This window comes from Camelina sativa, chromosome 16 (genome assembly GCF_030686135.1).
Source record: "Camelina sativa cultivar CO46 ecotype springtype chromosome 16, ASM3068613v1".
Classification (NCBI taxonomy): domain Eukaryota; kingdom Viridiplantae; phylum Streptophyta; class Magnoliopsida; order Brassicales; family Brassicaceae; genus Camelina; species Camelina sativa.
Window position 1 is genome coordinate 25,669,954 of NC_141895.1, and position 20,270 is coordinate 25,690,223.

The 20,270-nt window shown below is 42.6% G+C and overlaps 2 protein-coding genes and 1 pseudogene across 2 annotated transcripts; all 3 read right to left on the reverse strand.

Moving 5' to 3' along the window:
• Positions 1 to 11,720: 11,720 nt before the first annotated feature.
• On the reverse strand, positions 11,721 to 13,660 carry LOC147925953 (uncharacterized). The gene is made up of 2 exons (XM_087492816.1): positions 13,349 to 13,660; positions 11,721 to 13,100 (listed from the first exon to the last, which is right to left on the reverse strand). Exons 1-2 carry the CDS (start codon positions 13,658 to 13,660, stop codon positions 11,721 to 11,723), a joined length of 1,692 nt encoding a protein of 563 aa, XP_087348942.1.
• A 148-nt stretch (positions 13,661 to 13,808) lies between these two features.
• LOC147925954 (uncharacterized) lies at positions 13,809 to 14,537 on the reverse strand. Its single transcript, XM_087492817.1, has one exon. The coding sequence runs from the start codon at positions 14,535 to 14,537 to the stop codon at positions 13,809 to 13,811; it is 729 nt and encodes a 242-aa protein (XP_087348943.1).
• Positions 14,538 to 14,699: 162 nt separating this feature from the next.
• Positions 14,700 to 15,907, reverse strand: LOC147925955 (uncharacterized; annotated as a pseudogene).
• Between the last annotated feature and the right edge of the window lie 4,363 nt (positions 15,908 to 20,270).

Below are 20,270 nucleotides of genomic sequence, written 5' to 3' on the forward strand. Positions count from 1 at the left end.
ATATGTCATTATTATTAGCACTTTATTCAAAAAAGAAAAAACTACATACGGAACAGAAAACGACAAGATATGTCGATCAGAGGAGCCGATCGTTACTATTCTTTTTTTTCCTTAATTTATATACATTTTCTAGAAACTCGTTACTACTCTTTTTCTTAATTTTTTTTCTTTGTAAAATTTGTTTATAATAATAATAACATAATTAACTTATTCAACTGAGAACTCCTTTAGAGCTTATTAATAAAGTCATAAGAGTTAAAAATAATAATAATAATAATAATAATAATAATAATAATAATAATAATAATAATAATAACATAATTTTAAAAGAGCAAAGACAGGCTGTTGTATAAAACAGCCAAATTCTCCAACTGCCAATAAACCTAACCCATTCCTCTGCTTTTTCACTAAAATATTTTATGGTACACTCAGTTATGAAAAAAGTTTATAGTTTAACCCAAAAAAAAAAATTTATTTTGATTCCAACGTTAACTAAAATTTTTTTAAAAAAATACGTTTTACACTAATTAAAAAAAAATACATTGATTATTAACTATATCAACGACTTTTGATAAATATTTATTTATGATTTTAATGAACTTTTTTTAATTACATAATAAGTAAATATAAATAATTTTATGATTGATTTGTGAATCAAAATTTTTTATCCAGTTTTAGTCTTGAAGACATAAAACATTATTTAGGTCATTTTCATCTCATCTCGATCTTCATTTCTAAATTCTATTTTAAAATAAGAATTTATTCAACTCAGCTTCATTAATCCCAAATTTAGAGTTATTTGTTTCTAGTTTATACTAAAATTTAGAAGTTTTACCTTTTACATTTGGAAAAGAATATAGTTTGGAAAAAAGTAAAATTCTAAAATAGAGCTATTCTATTTTAGAAAAAGGAAAAGGAGATAAGTTGTTGGACTTAACCAAATTATACAAAACTATTGATTAAAGTCGTGGGAGAAACAAGCTATTTCCTCCTTAAAACTATTATATCTAGCTAAATAGAGCATGAATTTTGACCCCGATCTAGATATCCGCGGAAAAAAAGTCCCCTTAAACAAATAGTTCTACACTTATATCTCCTCAAATTAAAAGTTTAATATCTAATTACACTCAGTCCTGTGTTTCTATTAGTTTACTCTTTAATTAACCGTTTAATTAAGAACCTAAACCCAATTAAACCAAACCAAACCTCTATTTGACCGACTAATTTTTTTTTTTTTATATTATATCGCTTTTTCCGACGATATTATATTGCCTTCACAATTTTTTTTGACACACTATTGATATTCTGATCGTGCTCATGGACGGGAACCGAGTTGACTCAGTTGGAAAGCTGGGAAGATTGGTGGAGATGATAAAGAATAAGCCGATTTGAAAAGAAACCTTCATCCAAAGTCAATAACGGCCACCAATAGGGGGTATGAAGGATTTATTCCTTCCATGAAAGGAATCGAGCAACCGATGAATTGGGAAATTCCAATCAAACACTTGGCGTTTGTCTCCTCTTGATCGGAAGAGATTTACTCACTGCAAAAGGAGAAAGAAAACAAACAAACTAACAAAAAACAAAAGCCAAATCGGCTAAAAGAAACTTGTACAAAGACGAGAGAAAACGATCTACGGGATAGACTTTTTTATTAGAAATAATAAATAGGCTTTCAAAAGGTTTTTTTGTCTGATTTTTTTGTTTCTTCATCAAAAAAAAAAAATTGGAAATCAAACATTAGTTTTCTCGCTATAATCTTCACCACCAAATAAATCTCATTTCAAAGGAGGAAGAAAAATAGAATAAAAGAGAGAATCGATCAGTGAAGTCAAACACCAATCCATATCTGATTTTTGAATTAGAGACGGCGGAGAAGATAATACTCCGATGGGATTCAACCATGAGATCTGAAATTTTTAAATTCCTGGGGAAAAAGATTTAGCAAAGGGAAATCAAATCTCCGAACCTCCAAAATTGTCTGAGAATATAAGATCCATTCGATTTTCATTAAAGCTTCAATGACTAAGATAAGTTATGGAGGTTTGGCGATTAGTGAAGGAGAACGAACAATTTTTTTTTCTTTTATTTTATCAGATAATACTTTTTTTTTTTAATGGTTTATAGTTAAAAGAATGTTAGGTCCGGTTTTAATTGGTTTAATTTCGAGTATATATGGTTTGGTCTCAGGTTTACAATCAAAACCAATGTAACTCAGGTTTAGGAGGAGATGAGTGTAAAACTTTTGTTTTGGGGAGAAATAGAAATCGAACTTTTTTTTTTTGGGTATCTAAACTGGGATCAAAGTTTGGGATCTATCTAGCTAGATATAATAATTTTGAGGGAAATAACTCTATTTTCCTTAAAATCATGAATTCTTTGTCATTGTTCTTAGATTTTACTTATACAAGTCCAAAAGATTGAACATAATGACATGATCTCTCGTAAACTACAGCATACATAATGATGTCATGACGAAGATAAAACTGAAGATATTGTTTAATACTATAGGAGTATAGGTTGATAACTTTAAAAACATATGATCATTTAAAAATCATAATTCTCTCCTACAAGCTCCTAGCTATAACATCTCAAAAAGATTTATGTCGAAATAAAGTTTCTTCTTTCTTTAGTTGTTTATAATATACAGTATAAAACGAAAAGGGAGAATACGTTAAACCGTACGTACATGAGCCGTGTACCGCACAGAAACGAGGCACATGTTCCAATTCCAAAAGGGGGCTTCTCGTGAGCTTCCTGATCATACTCTTTCTTCAGTTACAATATTTGAATAAGGAGATACCTAAAAGAGTTCTTAAGATTCTGTCTAATTATCTAACCCAAATTATAGATTTAGAACATACTTTACATTAGATTAAACAAGAAGGTGTCATTAATGGAGATACGTATCGAGGTTTTTCCCTCACCGGTCCATCGTATTCGTATCTACTACCAAATTCCCATAATTATATACTATCACCACCACTAATTATATTTGCTAAAATTTATATATTTATTTAGTATTCTTTTATTCAAATAATAATGTCATTGACCAAGTAATATGTAAAAAGTCTCTATGTGGTCCGCAATTGTACTTGTATATTCTCATTTAATAAGTTACCATTCTCTTCACGTGAGATTTGATTAAATTGACTCTCTCCTTTTCTCGATACCCTAACACGTTTTCCGTATATATTTATGTATGGTATAACTTTGCATATGAAATATTTAGGCGTTTGAGTGTGTTTTATTTTCCATTTTCAAAGTAACCAAAGGATATTTAAGTTTATATTCAATTTTGTTGTATTTTTAATTGGTTTGTATTAGAAATATTTCCGCTAGGTTGTATGATTGGTAATATAGCTATGTACATCTTTTTTTTTTTTTTTTTGCGTTTGTTAATAATATGAGTATATATGATATGTATGATGTATCTTGTCCTTTTGTTATTTTATGATTTTGACTATTGTAGTTTTTCATGCTTATTAAAGATGCTATGTCCCTTGATGCTTTAAAAAGTATTGGTTTATGATGTAGAGAAGCATTTTACATTATTAACTATTACGTCCTTCGAAGTATTCTAAAAAAAACTCCTTAAAAAAAGTACAAATTTTCTGAGGGAGAATGTATCGTAACTCAATTCTTAAGTTATAGTATATTTTTCACGAGTAAGGAAATTATTCCGTTTGGTCAGTCTAAATTCCATTAATAATATATATACTCACATCGAGACGTAATGTCTACTTTTGTCGAGAGAAAAGCATGTGACTGCCGAAAATAAACCATGTGACTATCTCTCATTTCCTTGTAAAGTAGTTTATTTTAACTATTCTAAAAGTTTTGCTTTCAGGTTCGATGTATGTGCAAGCACATTCCTTTTGTTAATTGATTATATCCTATTGATCCAAAGTAGGAGATTTCTGTAACGATATTGTCTCCAAAATTTTGTGATTAGAAAACCTGTAAAATATATTGATCTAAGTAACGAAGAAGATAACAAAACTAGATTGGCGTGTCTGTGTGTTCTGTCTCCATTGTTCATGGGGGCATTAGAAGTCAAAGAGACAGCTCATTCATTTGTGAGCTTACACTTTGCAATTGAATGCAGGTTGTCGTCAACGTCAACTCGATAATATAGGTGAGATTTTTGTTTTTGGTTATCCTGTCATAATGTCAATTTAAAGTCAAACAAAATATAGTTATTACATATTTTGCCTAATTATTCACAATTAAACTGAATCTTTATGTATTTCACGTAATTTTAATATTATTTGAAAACAAAATCAAGTAGCAAGGAAAGTGCAGTTGAGCTTTTCAAATAGTGTGGTATAACAGTAATTGTTTAAACTACCCATATAGTGCATACGACGTCATCTTTTGCTAGTAGTTAATTACCTAAGATCATTTACTATAATTACCTAAGATTTTTTCACTTCTATATTGGTGGTACTGGAATTGCACAACACTAAATAAATATCGATTTTAGGGGGAAAGAGTGAAGTTTGTTCTTTATTAACGATAGGAATGTGAGGTCGTCACTAAAACGAGTCAAGATCGTGCTCGTCAGTTCACAGGAGAACTGACAAGTGAGTCACGACGAGCTCGGAAGCTAACAGAAAATTATACAGAGAATAACAAGAGTTTTTAGACGCAAAGTATTGCTCTCGGGGTATTGTACGCGAGTCTCCCCCCTTTCTCCAGTGAGTACTGTTTCTTTATATAGTGGACTGTAGACCGAGGGTTTTCTAGGGTTCCCATCGTGAATTCCCGAAATTGCCCTTTACGGATTATTAATGACTTGCATCCATTTTGGTCGGGCCGGAATCACGGAATTCGTCTTGTTGGGCCGAGTGGCATATTGGGGCGCAACCCATGTCCAACAATAGTCCCCCCCTCAGTCCGGAGAGCGTCAGTTTTTCTGCGATCGGCGGGCATGCTTGATTTATTTGTAATATGCCTGCTCGGCACAGATCGTCTCGGATTGCTTCTGGGAAATGAAATTGCTACAGTGATTCTTCTACAATCTCTTTTGTAATTTCTTCTGAAATTTCTTCTGTAATTTCCAGATTCATTTTTCGAGAGACACTGGTAAAATCCTTTGGTCTTTATTCTGAATGCGGTTTTCAATGATATCCCCAAAAAAGAGAAGAGAGTCGCGGATTGAGATGATGGATTTGACAGTAATTTTTCCATTTTATTTACTTATTTATGCATCTTCTTCCTTCCCATTTTCTTCACTTGCTCCTTCTTCTTCATAAAAGGTAATTTCTTCTCTCTCTCATTTATTACTTTCATGCTTTTACTTCTTTCTTTCTCTACTTCTCTCTTTGGTCGATTGCATACCCAAAACCCTAGCCGCCGCCCGTCGATTATTCCTGCTTGCGAGGTCGCCAATGGTTGATCAGCCGGATCCGCCGTTGGTCGTCCATCGAGTTGAGCTATCAGCGCCTAACGACCCTAGAGATTTCGAGGTCGGCCGGAGTGAGACCCAGCTCGGCGAGGAGATTCGAGCGGAGAGATCTGAGGTCGGCGGATCCGAGCTCGGCGGATCTGAGCTCGGCGAGTTCAGGGTTCGGCGGATTGCGAGGTTTCCTGCGAGTGAGGCATTAGGTAGTCCCTCGGAGATTGACGCCGAGGTCGGCGGTCGAGTCGTTGGTGAGGTTGGCTCGAGGATTGGAGATTGGCATAGGGATGTCGATCTCGACATGGAGAGCTGGCGGGCCGAGGTCGGCGATGATGGAATCCGGGATCCGGTGTTAGGTAGTTCCCGCGTGGTTGAGAGGGACCGGCGAAATGAGATCGAAAATGAAGATCTACGGAGTAATTCGAATGCGTTCGGCACTTCTTTTGGGATCGATATGGTCGGCGGGCCCGAGGTCGGCGTACCCGAGGTCGACAGACCTATCGGCGGGTTTTGTGAAAGTGGATTTGATACTGCAACCGCGAGGAATCATGAGGATAAGATTGATTTCGAGGGCGGAATAGTTGAGATGGGAGATCGGGGAGGAGGCATGAACGAGGTCGGTGGTTCCGGGACAGGCGGATTCAGTGGCCCTGAGCTCGGCGGTCATGGGATCGATGATGAACTCAGTTGTGATGATATCAATGGAGCTCGGCGAACTTGTGAGCTCGGCATTAAAGAGTTTGGTGGCAAGTCGCTGCTTGGCATAAACGCGGACTCGTCAGGTGGTAGTGAGCTCGGCATGGGGCATGTTCGGCTGAGAATTCGGAGCTTACAGGTTCATGAGACTGCGGTTGATGCCGAGCTAAGTGAGGGGCTAGATGGGTCTCTTTCATGCGGAACTGGGGTCGGCATGGAGGATTTCGGTCGCGTTGATTCTGACGCTCACTCCGACGATGGCGGTGCCGATCTTATGATGGGAGGTTGCGAGGTCGGCTTGCTTTGCAGGAAGGTTGGCCGACCTTCTACGAGTTCTCGTGTTCCAACACGTGCGCGTGGTAAGACTCTTGCGGGGATCCGACGCGCTTTCACGAGGGAATCTGGTACCGGCTATAAGAATGCTTCCGATGACGTTGGTGTTGACATTGGAGTAGAGTGTGGAGATTTTGATAGTTTGGCTAACGACTACGATTTCGCTGATATTTTCGAATTCAGCGAAGATAGCGACAGTGGTTCCGGTGGGAGTCCTATGGACGTTGTACCGGCCGAGGATACTGGTCCCCGTTTAGCTGTTTTGGGTCTTAGTGCTGCATCGATTGGTGCCAGTCTTTCAGCCGGTCCGGCCGATCATGGTCCTTCGTTGTGCACATCAGATACTATTGCCGAGATGATGCGGTGGTGTAAGATGCCCGAGGGTTTGGTTTTCCGATCTCCTGAACCCCACGAGCGTCCTTGGACGCCTCCAGTAGGTTTTATCGCCCTCTATGAGCATTATTTTACTGATTGCGGTCTTTGGTTTCCTCTGCCGGAGTTTTTGACGCGTTACTGCGCGAGGCGTAAGATAGCTATCTCCCAGCTTTCTGTGGGAGGTATCCGCAACGCAGCTGGTTTGGCGATACTGGGTACCGATTGTGGCGTAGAGGTTGATGTACATTTCCTTGAGGAGGCTACCAGGTTTACGAAAGTCAGAGGTAGTCCGGGGTACTTTTATACTAGTGCTAAATCGGGTTATCAGATCGTCACCGGAGCTGAGAAGAAGATTCGTCATTGGCAGCATTACTTTTTCTTTGTCAAGCTAGATGAGACTTCGGTTGACAACCTCGATATGTTTTACGCTACTGAGTGGAATATGGTTCCCGGTAGCTTTGCTGTTTCTTATCCTTACTTGTTGATTTTCTTTGATTGGCTTCTAACACTTATCTTGTTTTTGTTGTTGCTTGCAGAGCCTGTCGTTCGCTTGCGTGCTCATCCTCCAGGTTTTTTCGACAATCTCAGGAAGATCAGAGCGAGAGGGGCGATTGATTGGCCTTCGATTACTCAGAGATCTCGTGAGTTTCCTGCTTATTCTGTTGTATCGATTGTTGCTCTCCTTGGTGGTTATTGGGTCGTCACACTTTTGTTTCCCTTTTTAGGTTTACCGCGCTTAGGGATGGGAAAAGTTAACACTCGTCTTCCTCGATACGCCGATCAGTTCAAGAAGGCCGTTGATGCTGGGTCTTCTTCGCGCGATGCCGACACTGAAGTCGTTGACCCGTCAGCCGGCGGAGGTGTCGATCTGCGAGTTGCAGGAGATTTGAGATCGGCAGAGGTGGCCGCTACCCGCGCCGACAAAAGTGCTGCCAAGGTTCCTGCTGTCGTTCTGCGTGCGCAGAAGTCACGTGGCGAGGCTTCTAAGGCCCTAGCGATCGTCGTCGCTGATTCTGGACGTCCTACTCCGTCAAGGAAGAGAGCTTCTCATGGTGAGGTGGTCGCTCCCGAGCCCGAATCGTCCAAGAGATCTAGTGAGATATCATATTCGTTCTCCCAGCATACCGCGCGACACCACTGAGATTGATGATTCGTTCTCCTTTTCTTACAAGACAAAGGATGAGTTGTTTATCAACAACGCTACTGCTTGTGGTGAGCTTGCTAGCAAGGTTCGCGGTTCCTTCGACCCGCTCCCCTCTGTGGGTTCTCTCTATGATCCCGAGCTGTATCGGTCGTGGGCTTGGAAACACTTCCAGGTTGGTATTTCTCTTTATGTTCTTGATTGACTTTTCCCAATTATTATCTTGATTCTTTATTTCTTGCGTTTCAGGATGGTGGTGGCGTGAATCGCATGGTCGTCTCGTACGAGCGTCGCATTGCCGAGTTGGAAAAGCAACTTGCTGATTCTCGTACCTCTGAACCATCGAGGAGATCGGCTGAGGAGCTTCGTCAGGATCTCGATAAAGAGCGAGGGGTTTCTGCTGTTCTCACGAAGCAAACTGCCGGTTTCAGGAAGCAAGTGGCCGATCTCAAGGCTTCTCTTGACGTTTCCCGCTCTCGCCTTAAGCAGTTCGAGGTTGATCACGCGTTTCAGAAGGCGCAGTTGCAGCAGCTGCAAGCGGAGCGGCATGGCATCGATGACGAGGTTGCCGGCTACAGGTCTCGTATTGAGAGGATGAGGAAGCATATTATTGACAACAGAGCAGCGCAGAAGTCTCTTCTAACTTTGAGCCAGGTGAGCGGCACCTATGATTGTCTTCAGGAGCTCGTGAAGAGTGGTACGGTCATTCCGTCGAAGACTTTGCTTGGCTTGGAGGCTGACGTGAAGATGTGGGAGGACAAGGTTCTTGGTTTCGATATCGCCGATGTTTTGGACAGCGACCTCGAGGCTCTTCCAGAGACCGCGATCGTTCCTATGAACCTTCAGGCGGCGGAGGTTCCCGTGATTGTAGGAGAGGAGGTCGTCATGGCAGGGGCACCTGCAGGCTCGGGCGCTCAGGTTGCTGCCGAGCAGCGACTTGCTTTTGTCTTGTTTTATTAGAACCTATTCCCGTTTTGTAGCGGATGTTGGGCCGTTTAGGCGATGTATTACCTTTTTGGGACCTTGCATTATCGTTGGATTGACCGGATATTGAGCCGTTTAGGCGTTGTACTTTTTCTTTTTGGAACTTTGCTATGTTTTATCCTCTGGTTTTTTGACATGCGTTGATCGTTTGATGGATGTGGTCTTCGAGGGTCACTGTATTGGCCACTTCACCTTGAAAATTGTATCTTTTGATCTATAAATTGCTCCTCAAATGCTCATTTCTTGCCATTCCGCTTTCCTGTGTTTTTTTTAGAAGAAAAATCTCTCTTTTGGTTCTGAGCGGTTGAGGTCGGCATTATGCCTGTAACCACGAGAGCGGCCTGGCTAAGGAGAGCGCGAGAGCGACTTGCTGCGAGATTGGATGATGTAATTCGTTCCGAGCTCGAGTTTTATCGTGCTTGGATCCAGAGGTTGAGAGCCTACACTCTAGCTTTGCGCCGTAAGTTCGAGCTATGCTTCCAGTTTGATCGTGTGGATGGGACTGTTGCGTATCTCGAAACTATGATCGAAGAGGGGTTCTTCGTTCCGAAATGGAGATGGGATCGTTTGCTTGAGGAGCGTTCTCGTCGTGAAGCGGCAGTGATTGCAGTGGAGATTCCTGATCTCGAAGAGGGTGATCTTGAACCTCTCAACACTAGACCTTTCGAAAGTAATGCGGAGATCGATGCTTGCCGAACTCGGATCGACGTATTGCGTCGTTACATTATTCAGCTAGAGTGCACAGACCATATCTTTGTTGAGGGCAACCATGCTGAAGGAATCTGCACGTACCTTGAGAGCATGGCTGCTAGAGGTGTGGACGTTCCACTGGACACGTTGGAAGGTTTGCGTAACGATTGCCGAACTTTTCGGGAGACGGTCGATGAGCTCGAGTTCGATGTGCCCTCTAATGCTGATCTGGGGATAGATTATTGATCGTCTGTGCGCGATGCTTGTGTCGAGTGTGGCTTTATGTTGCTTGTTTTATTTTGAATCTATGCCGAGCATGGCCTTTTGTTAGTTGTTACTTTGAACTTGTGCCGAGCATGGCCTTTTTGTTAATTGTTATTTTGAACTTGTTTGCTTTTTGGTTATGGAATAAAATTGCGCTTTTCCTATCTTTGGTATCGAGTTGTACTTTACGGTGCAAGACGTCTCTTGGCTTATCCTATTACGTGTGTCGAATACCAAATGTTTAGGGTGGTAATCGAGATGAGCTCGTCATACCTTTTAGGTGCGGTCCTGGTGTCCGGCTTACCCTGTGTTTGCCACGAGGTCGGCAAGAAAGTGCGAGTGAGAACTCGGCTTATACAAACTTAACCGCCTGCTACCTGAATGCGATCTGGGTCGTCTTATTTTGTGCGGATTATTTCGCCGCTGCATCCATGAGGAACGCGTTTTAAATCGTTCTCTTGGCCAGAGGGTCGATGTAAGAGCTGGACATCTCGCTGAGAAGGACTCATTCGAGAGAGCTCGTTTTTGTTTTAAAGTTTTCAAACTTTTGTTTTTATTATTATTTTGTTTTGGTATAGTTGTGCCTTCTGACGGGCTGCCTACGTACCCTTAGAAAGGGATCAAGCCATTCGTAGTTCGTATTACAGAAGTTGAGCTCGGTAGTACGAGCATTTTTTTTTTTTTTTTTTTTTTTTTTTTTTTATTATAGTTCGTCTTCTAGTGGTAATAACGTTTCAGGTTTCCGGAATTCCATGAACGGGGGATGGGGGTGCCGTCCAAGGTGAGGAGCTCGTAGACGCCGTGGGTGACAACCTTGGAGATCAGGTATGGGCCTTCCCAGTGGGCGCCCATCTTACCGGCATTGAGCTCGGCAATGTTTTCAAAGACTTTCCTGAGGACGAGATCACCTTCATCGAAGTGGCGAGGCCTGACTTTCTTGTTATAGAACTTCGCAGCTTGTTGCTGATAAATCTAGATTCGGATGAGTGCTCTGCCGCGCTCCTCTTCGAGAGTATCTAGAGTATCGAGCATCATTTCTGTGTTCAGAGCAGGGTTATGGACGAGCATAGAGCGTCGCAAGGTTGGCACGCCAATTTCCTCTGGTGCAAGGGCCTCCATTCCGTACGCAAGGGAGAACGAGGTCCGTCCTGTAGATCGGCGGGGGGAGGTACGGTGCGACCATAAGACACCATCGAGCTCGTCAGCCCAGAGACCTTTTTTATCCTCAAGCCGTTTTTTGAGTCCGTCAATGATTGTCTTGTTGGTCGCCTCGGCTTGTCCATTTCCTTGCGGGTAGCGAGGAGTAGACTTGCTCAGGCGAATTCTCCATTTCGCGCAAAAGCCTTCAAATTGTAGTGAGGTAAACTGTGTGCCGTTGTCAGTGACGATCTCGTACGAGAGTCCGTGTCGACATATAATGTTTTTCCATACGAACTTTTGGACTTGCTCAGTTCCGATTTTGGCAAAGGCTTCTGCTTCGACCCACTTAGTGAAATAATCCGTCATAATCAGGATGTATTTCTTCTGACGAGAAACAGGGAGTGGTCCGACGATATCCATTGCCCACCTCATGAAGGGGTATGGCGGCGTTGTTGTCCTTAGGAACTCAGTCGGCGCATGGATGATGGGAGCGTGGCGCTGACATTTTTCGCACTTTGCGATAAATTTCTCGCAATCGTCGTTCATAGTAGGCCAATAATGACCATTGTTGCGTATGCGCATTGCGAGCGCGCGAGCCCCAGAATGATTGCCACCGGAATCCTCATGGACTTCTCTCATTACGTCATCGACTTCTTTGGGACCGACGCAGGTCAAGAGTGCGCCGGATGCAGTTCAGCGGAAAACGTTACCATCCAAGAGAGTGTAATGTGCGCAGCGGGCCCGGAGGCGCCGGGCTTCCCATTTGTCGGACGGAGCAATGCCATCGGCGATGTAGGAACGGATATCTGCTTGCCAATCATATGATCGTTCTTTTGGTTCAGAACTGGTCTGCCCTTGATTGACGGACTCATGCTCGGCAGATGTTTGTCCTGTTTCTCGTTCGGCAGATATTCGTTTGGTGGATCCTTGTTCGGCGGACTCTGATTCTTCAGCTATTTGTTCGTTGGATATCAGCTTGGTGGATTCTTGCTCGGTTGTGCGTCTAACAGAAGTTGATGGCACACCGACCGATGGTTCAGAGATACGCAATGTTAGCACGGGAGCGACCACCTCACCTGTTCTTTGTTTCTTTGAGGATGGAGTGTTGATGCTCGCATCCTCCATAACCTTTTTCTTTTTATAATCTTGAGCAGTGGGATCGATGTTCGTTAGGAGATTGATGCTCGGTTGATCAATACTCTCGACAGGAATGATTCGACGGAGGTCGAGGTCGGATGTTGAAGCGAGGACGGCCAGGACGTCGGCTGGAGCATTGTCGCTACGAGAGATTTTCGTCAATTCAAACGACTCAAATGAGCCGGACAGCTCCTGGACAACCTTAAGGTAAGCGTCCATTCGGTCGTTCCTGCATTCGTAATCGCCGCTGAACTGGTGAGTCACTAGTTGCGAGTCGCAAAAAACTTGTAACTTCTTAACCCCGATTCCACCTGCCAATCTCATTCCTGCGATCAGGGCTTCATACTCGGCCTCGTTGTTTGAGGCAGCGAAGGCGAGCCGGAATGATTGTTCGAGTACTTCTCCTGTCGGCGAAACGAGATGTATTCCGATCCCAGAGCCGTGTCGGGAGGAAGCACCATCGACGTGTAACGACCACTTCTCTGCGCGCGGAGCCCCTGATTCTAGTTCAGGGGAGAGCTCAACCAAAAAATCTGCGAGTACTTGAGATTTCGCACAAGTGCGATTTTTGTATTCGATATCATATTCGCTTAATTCCACTGCCCATTTGGCCAGGCGACCTGATTGACTCAGACTGTGCAGGATGGTCCTCAATGGCTGGTTAGTTAAGACTTCAACAGTGTGAGATTGGAAGTATGGACGTAGCTTCCTAGCCGAGATAACTACGGCGTAGGCGAGCTTCTCCAAGGTTGGATATCGGAGCTCAGCTCCATCGAGACTTTTACTCACATAGAAAATGGGATGCTGATCTCCCCTGTCCTCTTTAATTAGTACACCACTGACCGCCGAGCTAAAGACAGCGATGTACAGGTAAAGCGTTTCCCCCTGATCAGGTTTAGCTAGGACTGGAGGAGTAGCGAGATAGTTTTTGAGCTCCTAGAAGGCAGACTCACACTTATCATCCCACTCAAACTTTTTGTTGCTGCGAAGCAGCTGGTAAAACGGTAGACACTTGTCGGTAGATCGTGAGATAAATCGACTGAGGGCGGCAATTCGCCCAGTAAGTCGTTGAACTTCTCGAGTATTTCTTGGAGATGGTAGGTTGGTAAGCGCCGAAATCTGTTTCGGTTAGCTTCGATACCCCTCTTGGTGACGAGCTATCCTAGGAACTCTCCAGAAGTTACGCCGAACGAGCACTTAGCTGGATTCAGCTTCATGTTATATCGGTTGAGAACTTCAAAGCACTTAGCAAGATGTGAAACGTGGTCGGCAGCGTGAGTTGATTTCACCAGCATATCATCGATGTACACTTCCATTGTTCGGCCGAGCTGCTCGGCAAACATCCGGTTGACAAGGCGTTGGTAGGTCGCACCAGCATTCTTCAGGCCAAACGGCAAAACCTTGTAGCAGTAAGTGTCTTGATCGGTGATAAAGGCCGTCTTTTCTTGATCGTTTTTATGCATCATTATCTGGTTGTACCCGGAATATGCGTCCATGAACGATAGAAGCTCGTTCCCCGCGGTCGCTTCGACCAGTTGGTCGATTCTTGGTAGAGGAAAGCTGTCCTTTGGGCACGACTTGTTAAGATCGGTAAAATCGACGCACACCCGCCACTTGCCGTTCTTTTTCTTCACAACTACTGGGTTACTTAACGGCGGCCGTACGCTCTAGTCCGAGTTTTCTTCGCTTTTGCTTGACCGGTTTAAACGTTGGATCCACATTGAGTTCGTCACACGTTATGCTGGGATCGATTCCGGTCATACTGCTCATGCTCCATGCAAAAGTTTCGACGTTTTGGGACATAAACTTTACGAGCTCGTCCTTGATAGTCTGCGGCAGATCGGCACCGATCCCCACGCAACGAGTCGCGTCGGAAGGGTCGATGTTCACCTGGATAATTAGCTCGGTGTTAGGACAGACACGACCATCTGGCTGCTCGGCGGGGTCTGAGATTGCGAAGGTGCGGGCACTACGCTGTTGTCGTTCGATGATGAAGCAAGTTCTGGCGATCAACGGGTCTCCTCGTAGCGTGAATATTCCTCTTGAGGTTGGAAACTTTACGCACTGATGGTACGTCGACGCCACAACTTTCATCTTATGCAACCATGGAGTCCCCAGGATGACGTTGTAGACGATTGGTTTATCGATGATGGCAAAATTGATGCAGTGCATCGTTCCGCCTACGTAGACTGGTAGCATGATCGTACCAACTGTCATAACCGTGTCGCCGTCAAAGCCTGTGAGGGGTTGGACGTCATGATCGGCCGTTCGCAGGTCTACCTCCATCTGAATTAGTACGTCTTTGAAAATGACGTTTACCGAGCTGCCAGTATCAATCAAGATTTTGGTGACTATGCTTTCACCAATTGTCATCTCGACTACGAGGGGGTCGTTGTGCGGCCCAGCTAGGCCTGACGCATCGTCTTCCGTGAATGTGATCGGCTCATAGGTTGTGGTCGGCGGTGTACTTTGAGCAATCCAGTCCCGCTTCAATTCTAGTCCCCGCCGATAAGCTTTGATGGAACGAACCGAGTCTCAGCAAGTCGTTAGGCCGCCCATAATCATATTAATTCTTCGGCGCGGAGCTGGAGCGTTTGGGTCGTCGGCCGGCTCGGGGTTCCTTTTAAGGGTTGGTGTTGGGGGCGGGGGCAAGGGTAGGGCCCCTGTGTTGTGCTGTGGCGCGGGAGCTGTGTTGTACTGCCTACTTGGGTTCTCGTTCTCAGGGTTAAAAAATTGATTATCCCTGTGGGCCGTTGTTAGTCGTCGCTCGTGTTCGACGTCAATGTGGCCTCCCTTGAATTTATCCAGCAGTATTTGCTGGAAGGTGCGACATTCTTCAGTGGTATGCCCTGCTCGTTTATGGTAGTCGCAATACTTCTTTCCACCCTTACCCGATGGGTCCCGGACCCATTTGTTATTCCAGGGTTTCGATGATGACGCTTGGGGGTCCTGATCGCTAACAGCGAACGCTTGAGCTTTCTTTGCTTTTTCCAGCTTATCAGCGTATTCCTTGTCGAAGTGCTGACGAGGCTCATGATGCTCGTCCTGTGCCTTTTCCTTTCCTTTGGCCGACTTTGAGGTTGGCGGTTCAGGCAATGGTCGGTTCGCTCTCGATGCACTTTCTTCATCCAGCTCGATGTACCTGTTGGCGCGGTGTAACGCGTCGTCCAGGGATAGGGGCTCGTGGATGATGATGTCTTCCCGAAATCGGGAACCGTGAGTAAGAGCATTACGGAGAGCTGAGATTGCTGTGTCGTCGGCGATCGAGAGTTCGAGACTATTCTTTTGAATCTCTCCATGAATTCCCGGAGTGACTCGTTGTTTTGTTGAAACATGTTCCAGAGGTCGGCATTCGAGGCACCTCGAATCATGAACGTGGAATGGTGTTGTAGGAAAGCGGTTGTTAGCTCGTGATAGCTTCCGATCGAGTTCGGCGGGAGTCGGGAGAACCATCCTAAGGCCTCGTGGGCCAAGTTTTCAACAAATAGCTGGCAGCAGCCAGCTTCGTACTCCTCCTCGCTGAAATGAGCTCGGCCAATCGCAACACTCATTGAAGTTAAGAACGGTTTTGGATCATCCAATCCATTATACGGGGCGAACTTGAATTTGTTCACGTAATGAATGCGAACGCGGGAGATCCGTGCTGTAAATGGCGAGCGCTGGACTTCCTCCAATACTCGATCGAGATTGGGAGCGGAGCTCGTCGCCCGGTGTACTCTCGAGGAGAGCTCGTGGAGCATCGTCTTGAGGCGCCGTATTGTTTCATCCTTGAGGTCTCCTTCAAACTGTCGGGCCGGTAATGTTGGAGTCTGTGGGCTTCGGCTCCGCTGACCTTGACGGTCCTGGTGTTCGTCAGCTGGTTCCCGCCTGCTACGTCGATCGATGGATCTTACGACTATAGACGCTGGGCGGCGTCTGTGGCCTTCGTAGCGTTCTTCGACGGACAGCGGCGCAGGGGGCGGTGGATTCGCATGCTGCTCGCCATGGTCGTTCTCGCTCCGGCGCTCGCTCCGTCGTTGCTGGAGCCTGCTTATTTGATTTTGCGATGCTTCTTGTGCCGCCACGATTGCTTCGAGCCGTTCGTTTGTTCGCGCTTCCTGACCATCGAGCCGATCGAGTATGACTTGCATCAGGTCGTCGAGCCCGCTCCTTTGGACGGGCAAAGCATTGGGGAGGGCGGCATTGGGGTGAGCGGCAGCGTTGGTGAGAGTGGCGCTGGGGAGAGCGGCAGCGTCGGGGAGAGCGGCAGCGCATGTGAGGGCGGCGCTGAGGAGAGCGGTGGCGTCAGTTACCAGCTGGTCGGTGACAGGTCCGGGTCCGGCTGCAGCTGTCGTAAGAGGCTTGAAGGACGCGTCGGGCGTTGGCGGAGGTGTCGTGCTCGGCAAGGGGCCTTCGGCTGAGACGGTTGAAGAGGGTAGAGGCGGTACGGTTCGTGCTCTCGTTCGCCCCCATCGCTGCTCCGTTAGTTGCTCCGTCGGTTGCTCCATTGCTTCGTTGAGATCGTCGCTAGGGTTCGTCATGAATCTTGAAACTTCGAGGAAGTGAGGACCGTCAGTATTGATTCGTCTAAAAGAAGCGTTCTACTCTTGCCCCACGGTGGGCGCCAATTGTTGGTACTGGGAATTGCACAACACTAAATAAATATCGATTTTAGGGGGAAAGAGTGAAATTTGTTCTTTATTAACGATAGGAATGTGAGGTCGTCACTAAAACGAGTCAAGATCGTGCTCGTCAGTTCACAGGAGAACTGACAAGTGAGTCACGACGAGCTCGGAAGCTAACAGAAAATTATACAGAGAATAACAAAAGTTTTTAGACGCAAAGTATTGCTCTCGGGGTATTGTACGCGAGTCTCCCCCCTTTCTCCAGTGAGTACTGTTTCTTTATATAGTGGACTGTAGACCGAGGGTTTTCTAGGGTTCCCATCGTGAATTCCCGAGATTGCCCTTTACGGATTATTAATAACTTGCATCCATTTTGGTCGGGCCGGAATCACGGAATTCGTCTTGTTGGGCCGAGTGGCATATTGGGGCGCAGCCCATGTATGTTGTTCGTTCGCATACAATTTTTCCTTAAACAAAGATTGGTTAATAGTTTCAACTGCCACTCTGCCAGGGACACGTGAAAGCAACGATCGATCACGTGCGGTCGAAACAGACAGACGTGAGACTTGTTTCCCACCGGTCAGGCAGAAAAAAAAAAGTTTACGAGGCGAACAAATTTGACTAGGCCAAAGTCTTAACCTTCAATGTAAAACGGAAGCGCACAACTATAATTTCATAGTATATATAAAATGCATGGGGCAGCGAGCTTAAGATATGGTTGGTGGGTTCTACGATATGTGTCATCATTTTTTTTCTTCCGTATAGCAAGTATTTTGTATGTACCTAAATTATATATATGAGATGACCCATAATATATACCCATTTATAGTCATAGGATAACCCAAAAAAAAGTCTTAAAAAATAAGGTTTAATAGCTGATCATATTTTCGGTGATACTTTATGATCAGCTATTAAACCTTATTTTTTATAAGGTTTAGTACTAATTAGTAATGTATAGGTAGGTACCTTTTATACAAAAAGTTTCTAAAATAGGCAAATCTAAAAGGCAAATCTTACATACAGTCCATGTTTTAAATAAGAAAAAAAATGTTTAAATACCTTATTGGGCCTTCTTTATATAATTATAACCCATCTAACCTATCGAGATAACCAAAAACCCGTTTAAGACAAAATGTTTTTGCTTTTGTGTCTGTTTATATTGCCAACTAAAAGAAATATATCATTTTTAATCGTGAAAAATGCAGAACCATTAGGTTAAAATATATGATGAATCAACGATCGAGATACAAAAATAGCCGTTAAAGAAACGCGTTATGTTGGCGATATAGGCTTTATTTTTTTTTCTCCCAATTTTTTCCTCTCTTCGGCTTTTTCCCATGAAGAATGCTTCGATTCGACGACTGCTGAGGAGATTCATGTTGACTAATCTTAAGATTAGTATGTATTTCAATTTCTCTGTATCGCGAAATTGTTTCCTTAACGTAAGAAAAGTTTAATACTACTTTATTTTAGTGGAATAGTGTGAGATAAATAAATGGTAGCCACAGTTATCTATAATCTTTTTTTTTTTAAATGTCATCTATAATCTATATGGTACTATATATAGTTTTACACTTCTATAATAAATAATGATGACATTCGAGTGTCGGATATACAGACCAACAAGTGGAATCGACTTGCGTAACTTTTAATCACGGGGTTGAATCACTTGACCCAATGTAATTGGTATTTTAATTTTGATTATGTCGATGTTACATGTGGTCATATCTTGATCACGTGCTGCTACAAGTCCAGACGTTTTATACAAATATTAATACAAACTTAAGAAATGGAATGTATCAGAACAATCAGTGAGATTAATTAGTAATCCGAATTAAATAAAATTTGCAAATGGATTGGTTAATTGTGGTGCAAGTAATTGAAGAACTTTATTACATGCACGAAGAGAGTAAGAGGAACAAGATCCGGTTTATAGGCAACACTTAACGTTTGAGTTCAGAGACTTTGCTTCTTACTTCATATTACCACTACACTACTAAAGCCAAGTTCCCTACTATAGGTGTAAAGTCAATTCTCGCATATTCAGAAAAATTGCAGGCTACTGGATCGAATAGTTTTCACTTTTCACCGGTGATACGTAAATTAATGAAGACACTACAAAGCACTAATCATTTTGTTTATAATTTGACATGACCAAAATAGTTTTATAACATGTATATTGCATGATGTAATAGTTACAGAACAAAAAAATTGGGATAATAATAGCTTTCACATTTTATAACTCAATATGCTCATATAATATATTCATCATTTTTCGTTTAGTAAAATAACATATTTTTCTATTTTGTTGACAAAAAATGTATTCTTTATATACACGATTCTATGTTTGCAAAATGTATTATTCATCACATATTTACAATGATGCAAAACAAAGATTTTTACAAAACTATCAGAAATTATGTAAAAGTAGTAGCTATGTACTAGTGAAATTACTAACTACGAAGTGCATATATAACACAGTTTAATAGCCTCTTTTTGGTTAAAAATATGTGTAATAGTTTGACCCAAAAAAATGTTTAATACAGGAGGATACTAACTAACTTTACATTGTCTGTGTTACTGTCTATATGTAGGATTATAAAATCTCTAAACAAAAAAAATATATTAATTGAAGTAAAGAGAGAAAAAAAAAAGAATATTTTTTCTAAGTATAAAACAAGAAACATTGAAGTGAATAAAAGTCAAATGGGAAAAAAAGAAAAGAAAGAGAGAGGTAAATAAGCAGTGATGAAGCTAAAGCAGCACTTTACTCTTTTAAATTTTTAATTATGGATCATTTGATTTGACCTCCACTCGCCTTGGCTTTTTTTGTTTGTTTTTTATTGAAAAGCAAAAATAGCATAATTAGCACACAACATGAGTTATCAAGAAACCAAATCTTAGTAGTATTTTCATTAAAATTTTATAACTTATGAAACCATTTTTCTCACTTTATTATAACGATAATTCATCCTTTATTTAGAACCCTATAGTAGTTGTTTTCATCTTTGATCAAAATATTATCAGTTCTCTGAATAGAAGAAACATAAACTTTTATGTTTAAACCGCTTCTTTATTTGAGCACTCACTTGTGTTGGTTCGTTTTAGGTTCATTTATTTTGCTCCATCTTCGGTTTTATTTTAAAAATGGAAAATATAGTAAATTAGTACAAGTTTTTGGTGAAAATAATTTTTGAATAGGTCAAATAACTCATATTTTTATCTAGTCAAACAAATTTTTTAGCTCCTCCAAATTGGTTCCCCCAAAAATAAAAGAATACATAACAGAGATCGTCAATCAATTTTATGTTTTGTGAATTTTCTTACACCACTCTATTAATTTAACAATATAATTGTTGCACCCAAGTAATCCTAGTAAAAGAAAATTGTGTCTAACTATCTACACTGACCAGATAATTAGCCCAAATAGGCATTTTCATATAACTTTCTAATGTCCATAGTTTAACTTTAAACTCAACTATATGACTTAAGTCATAGAAAT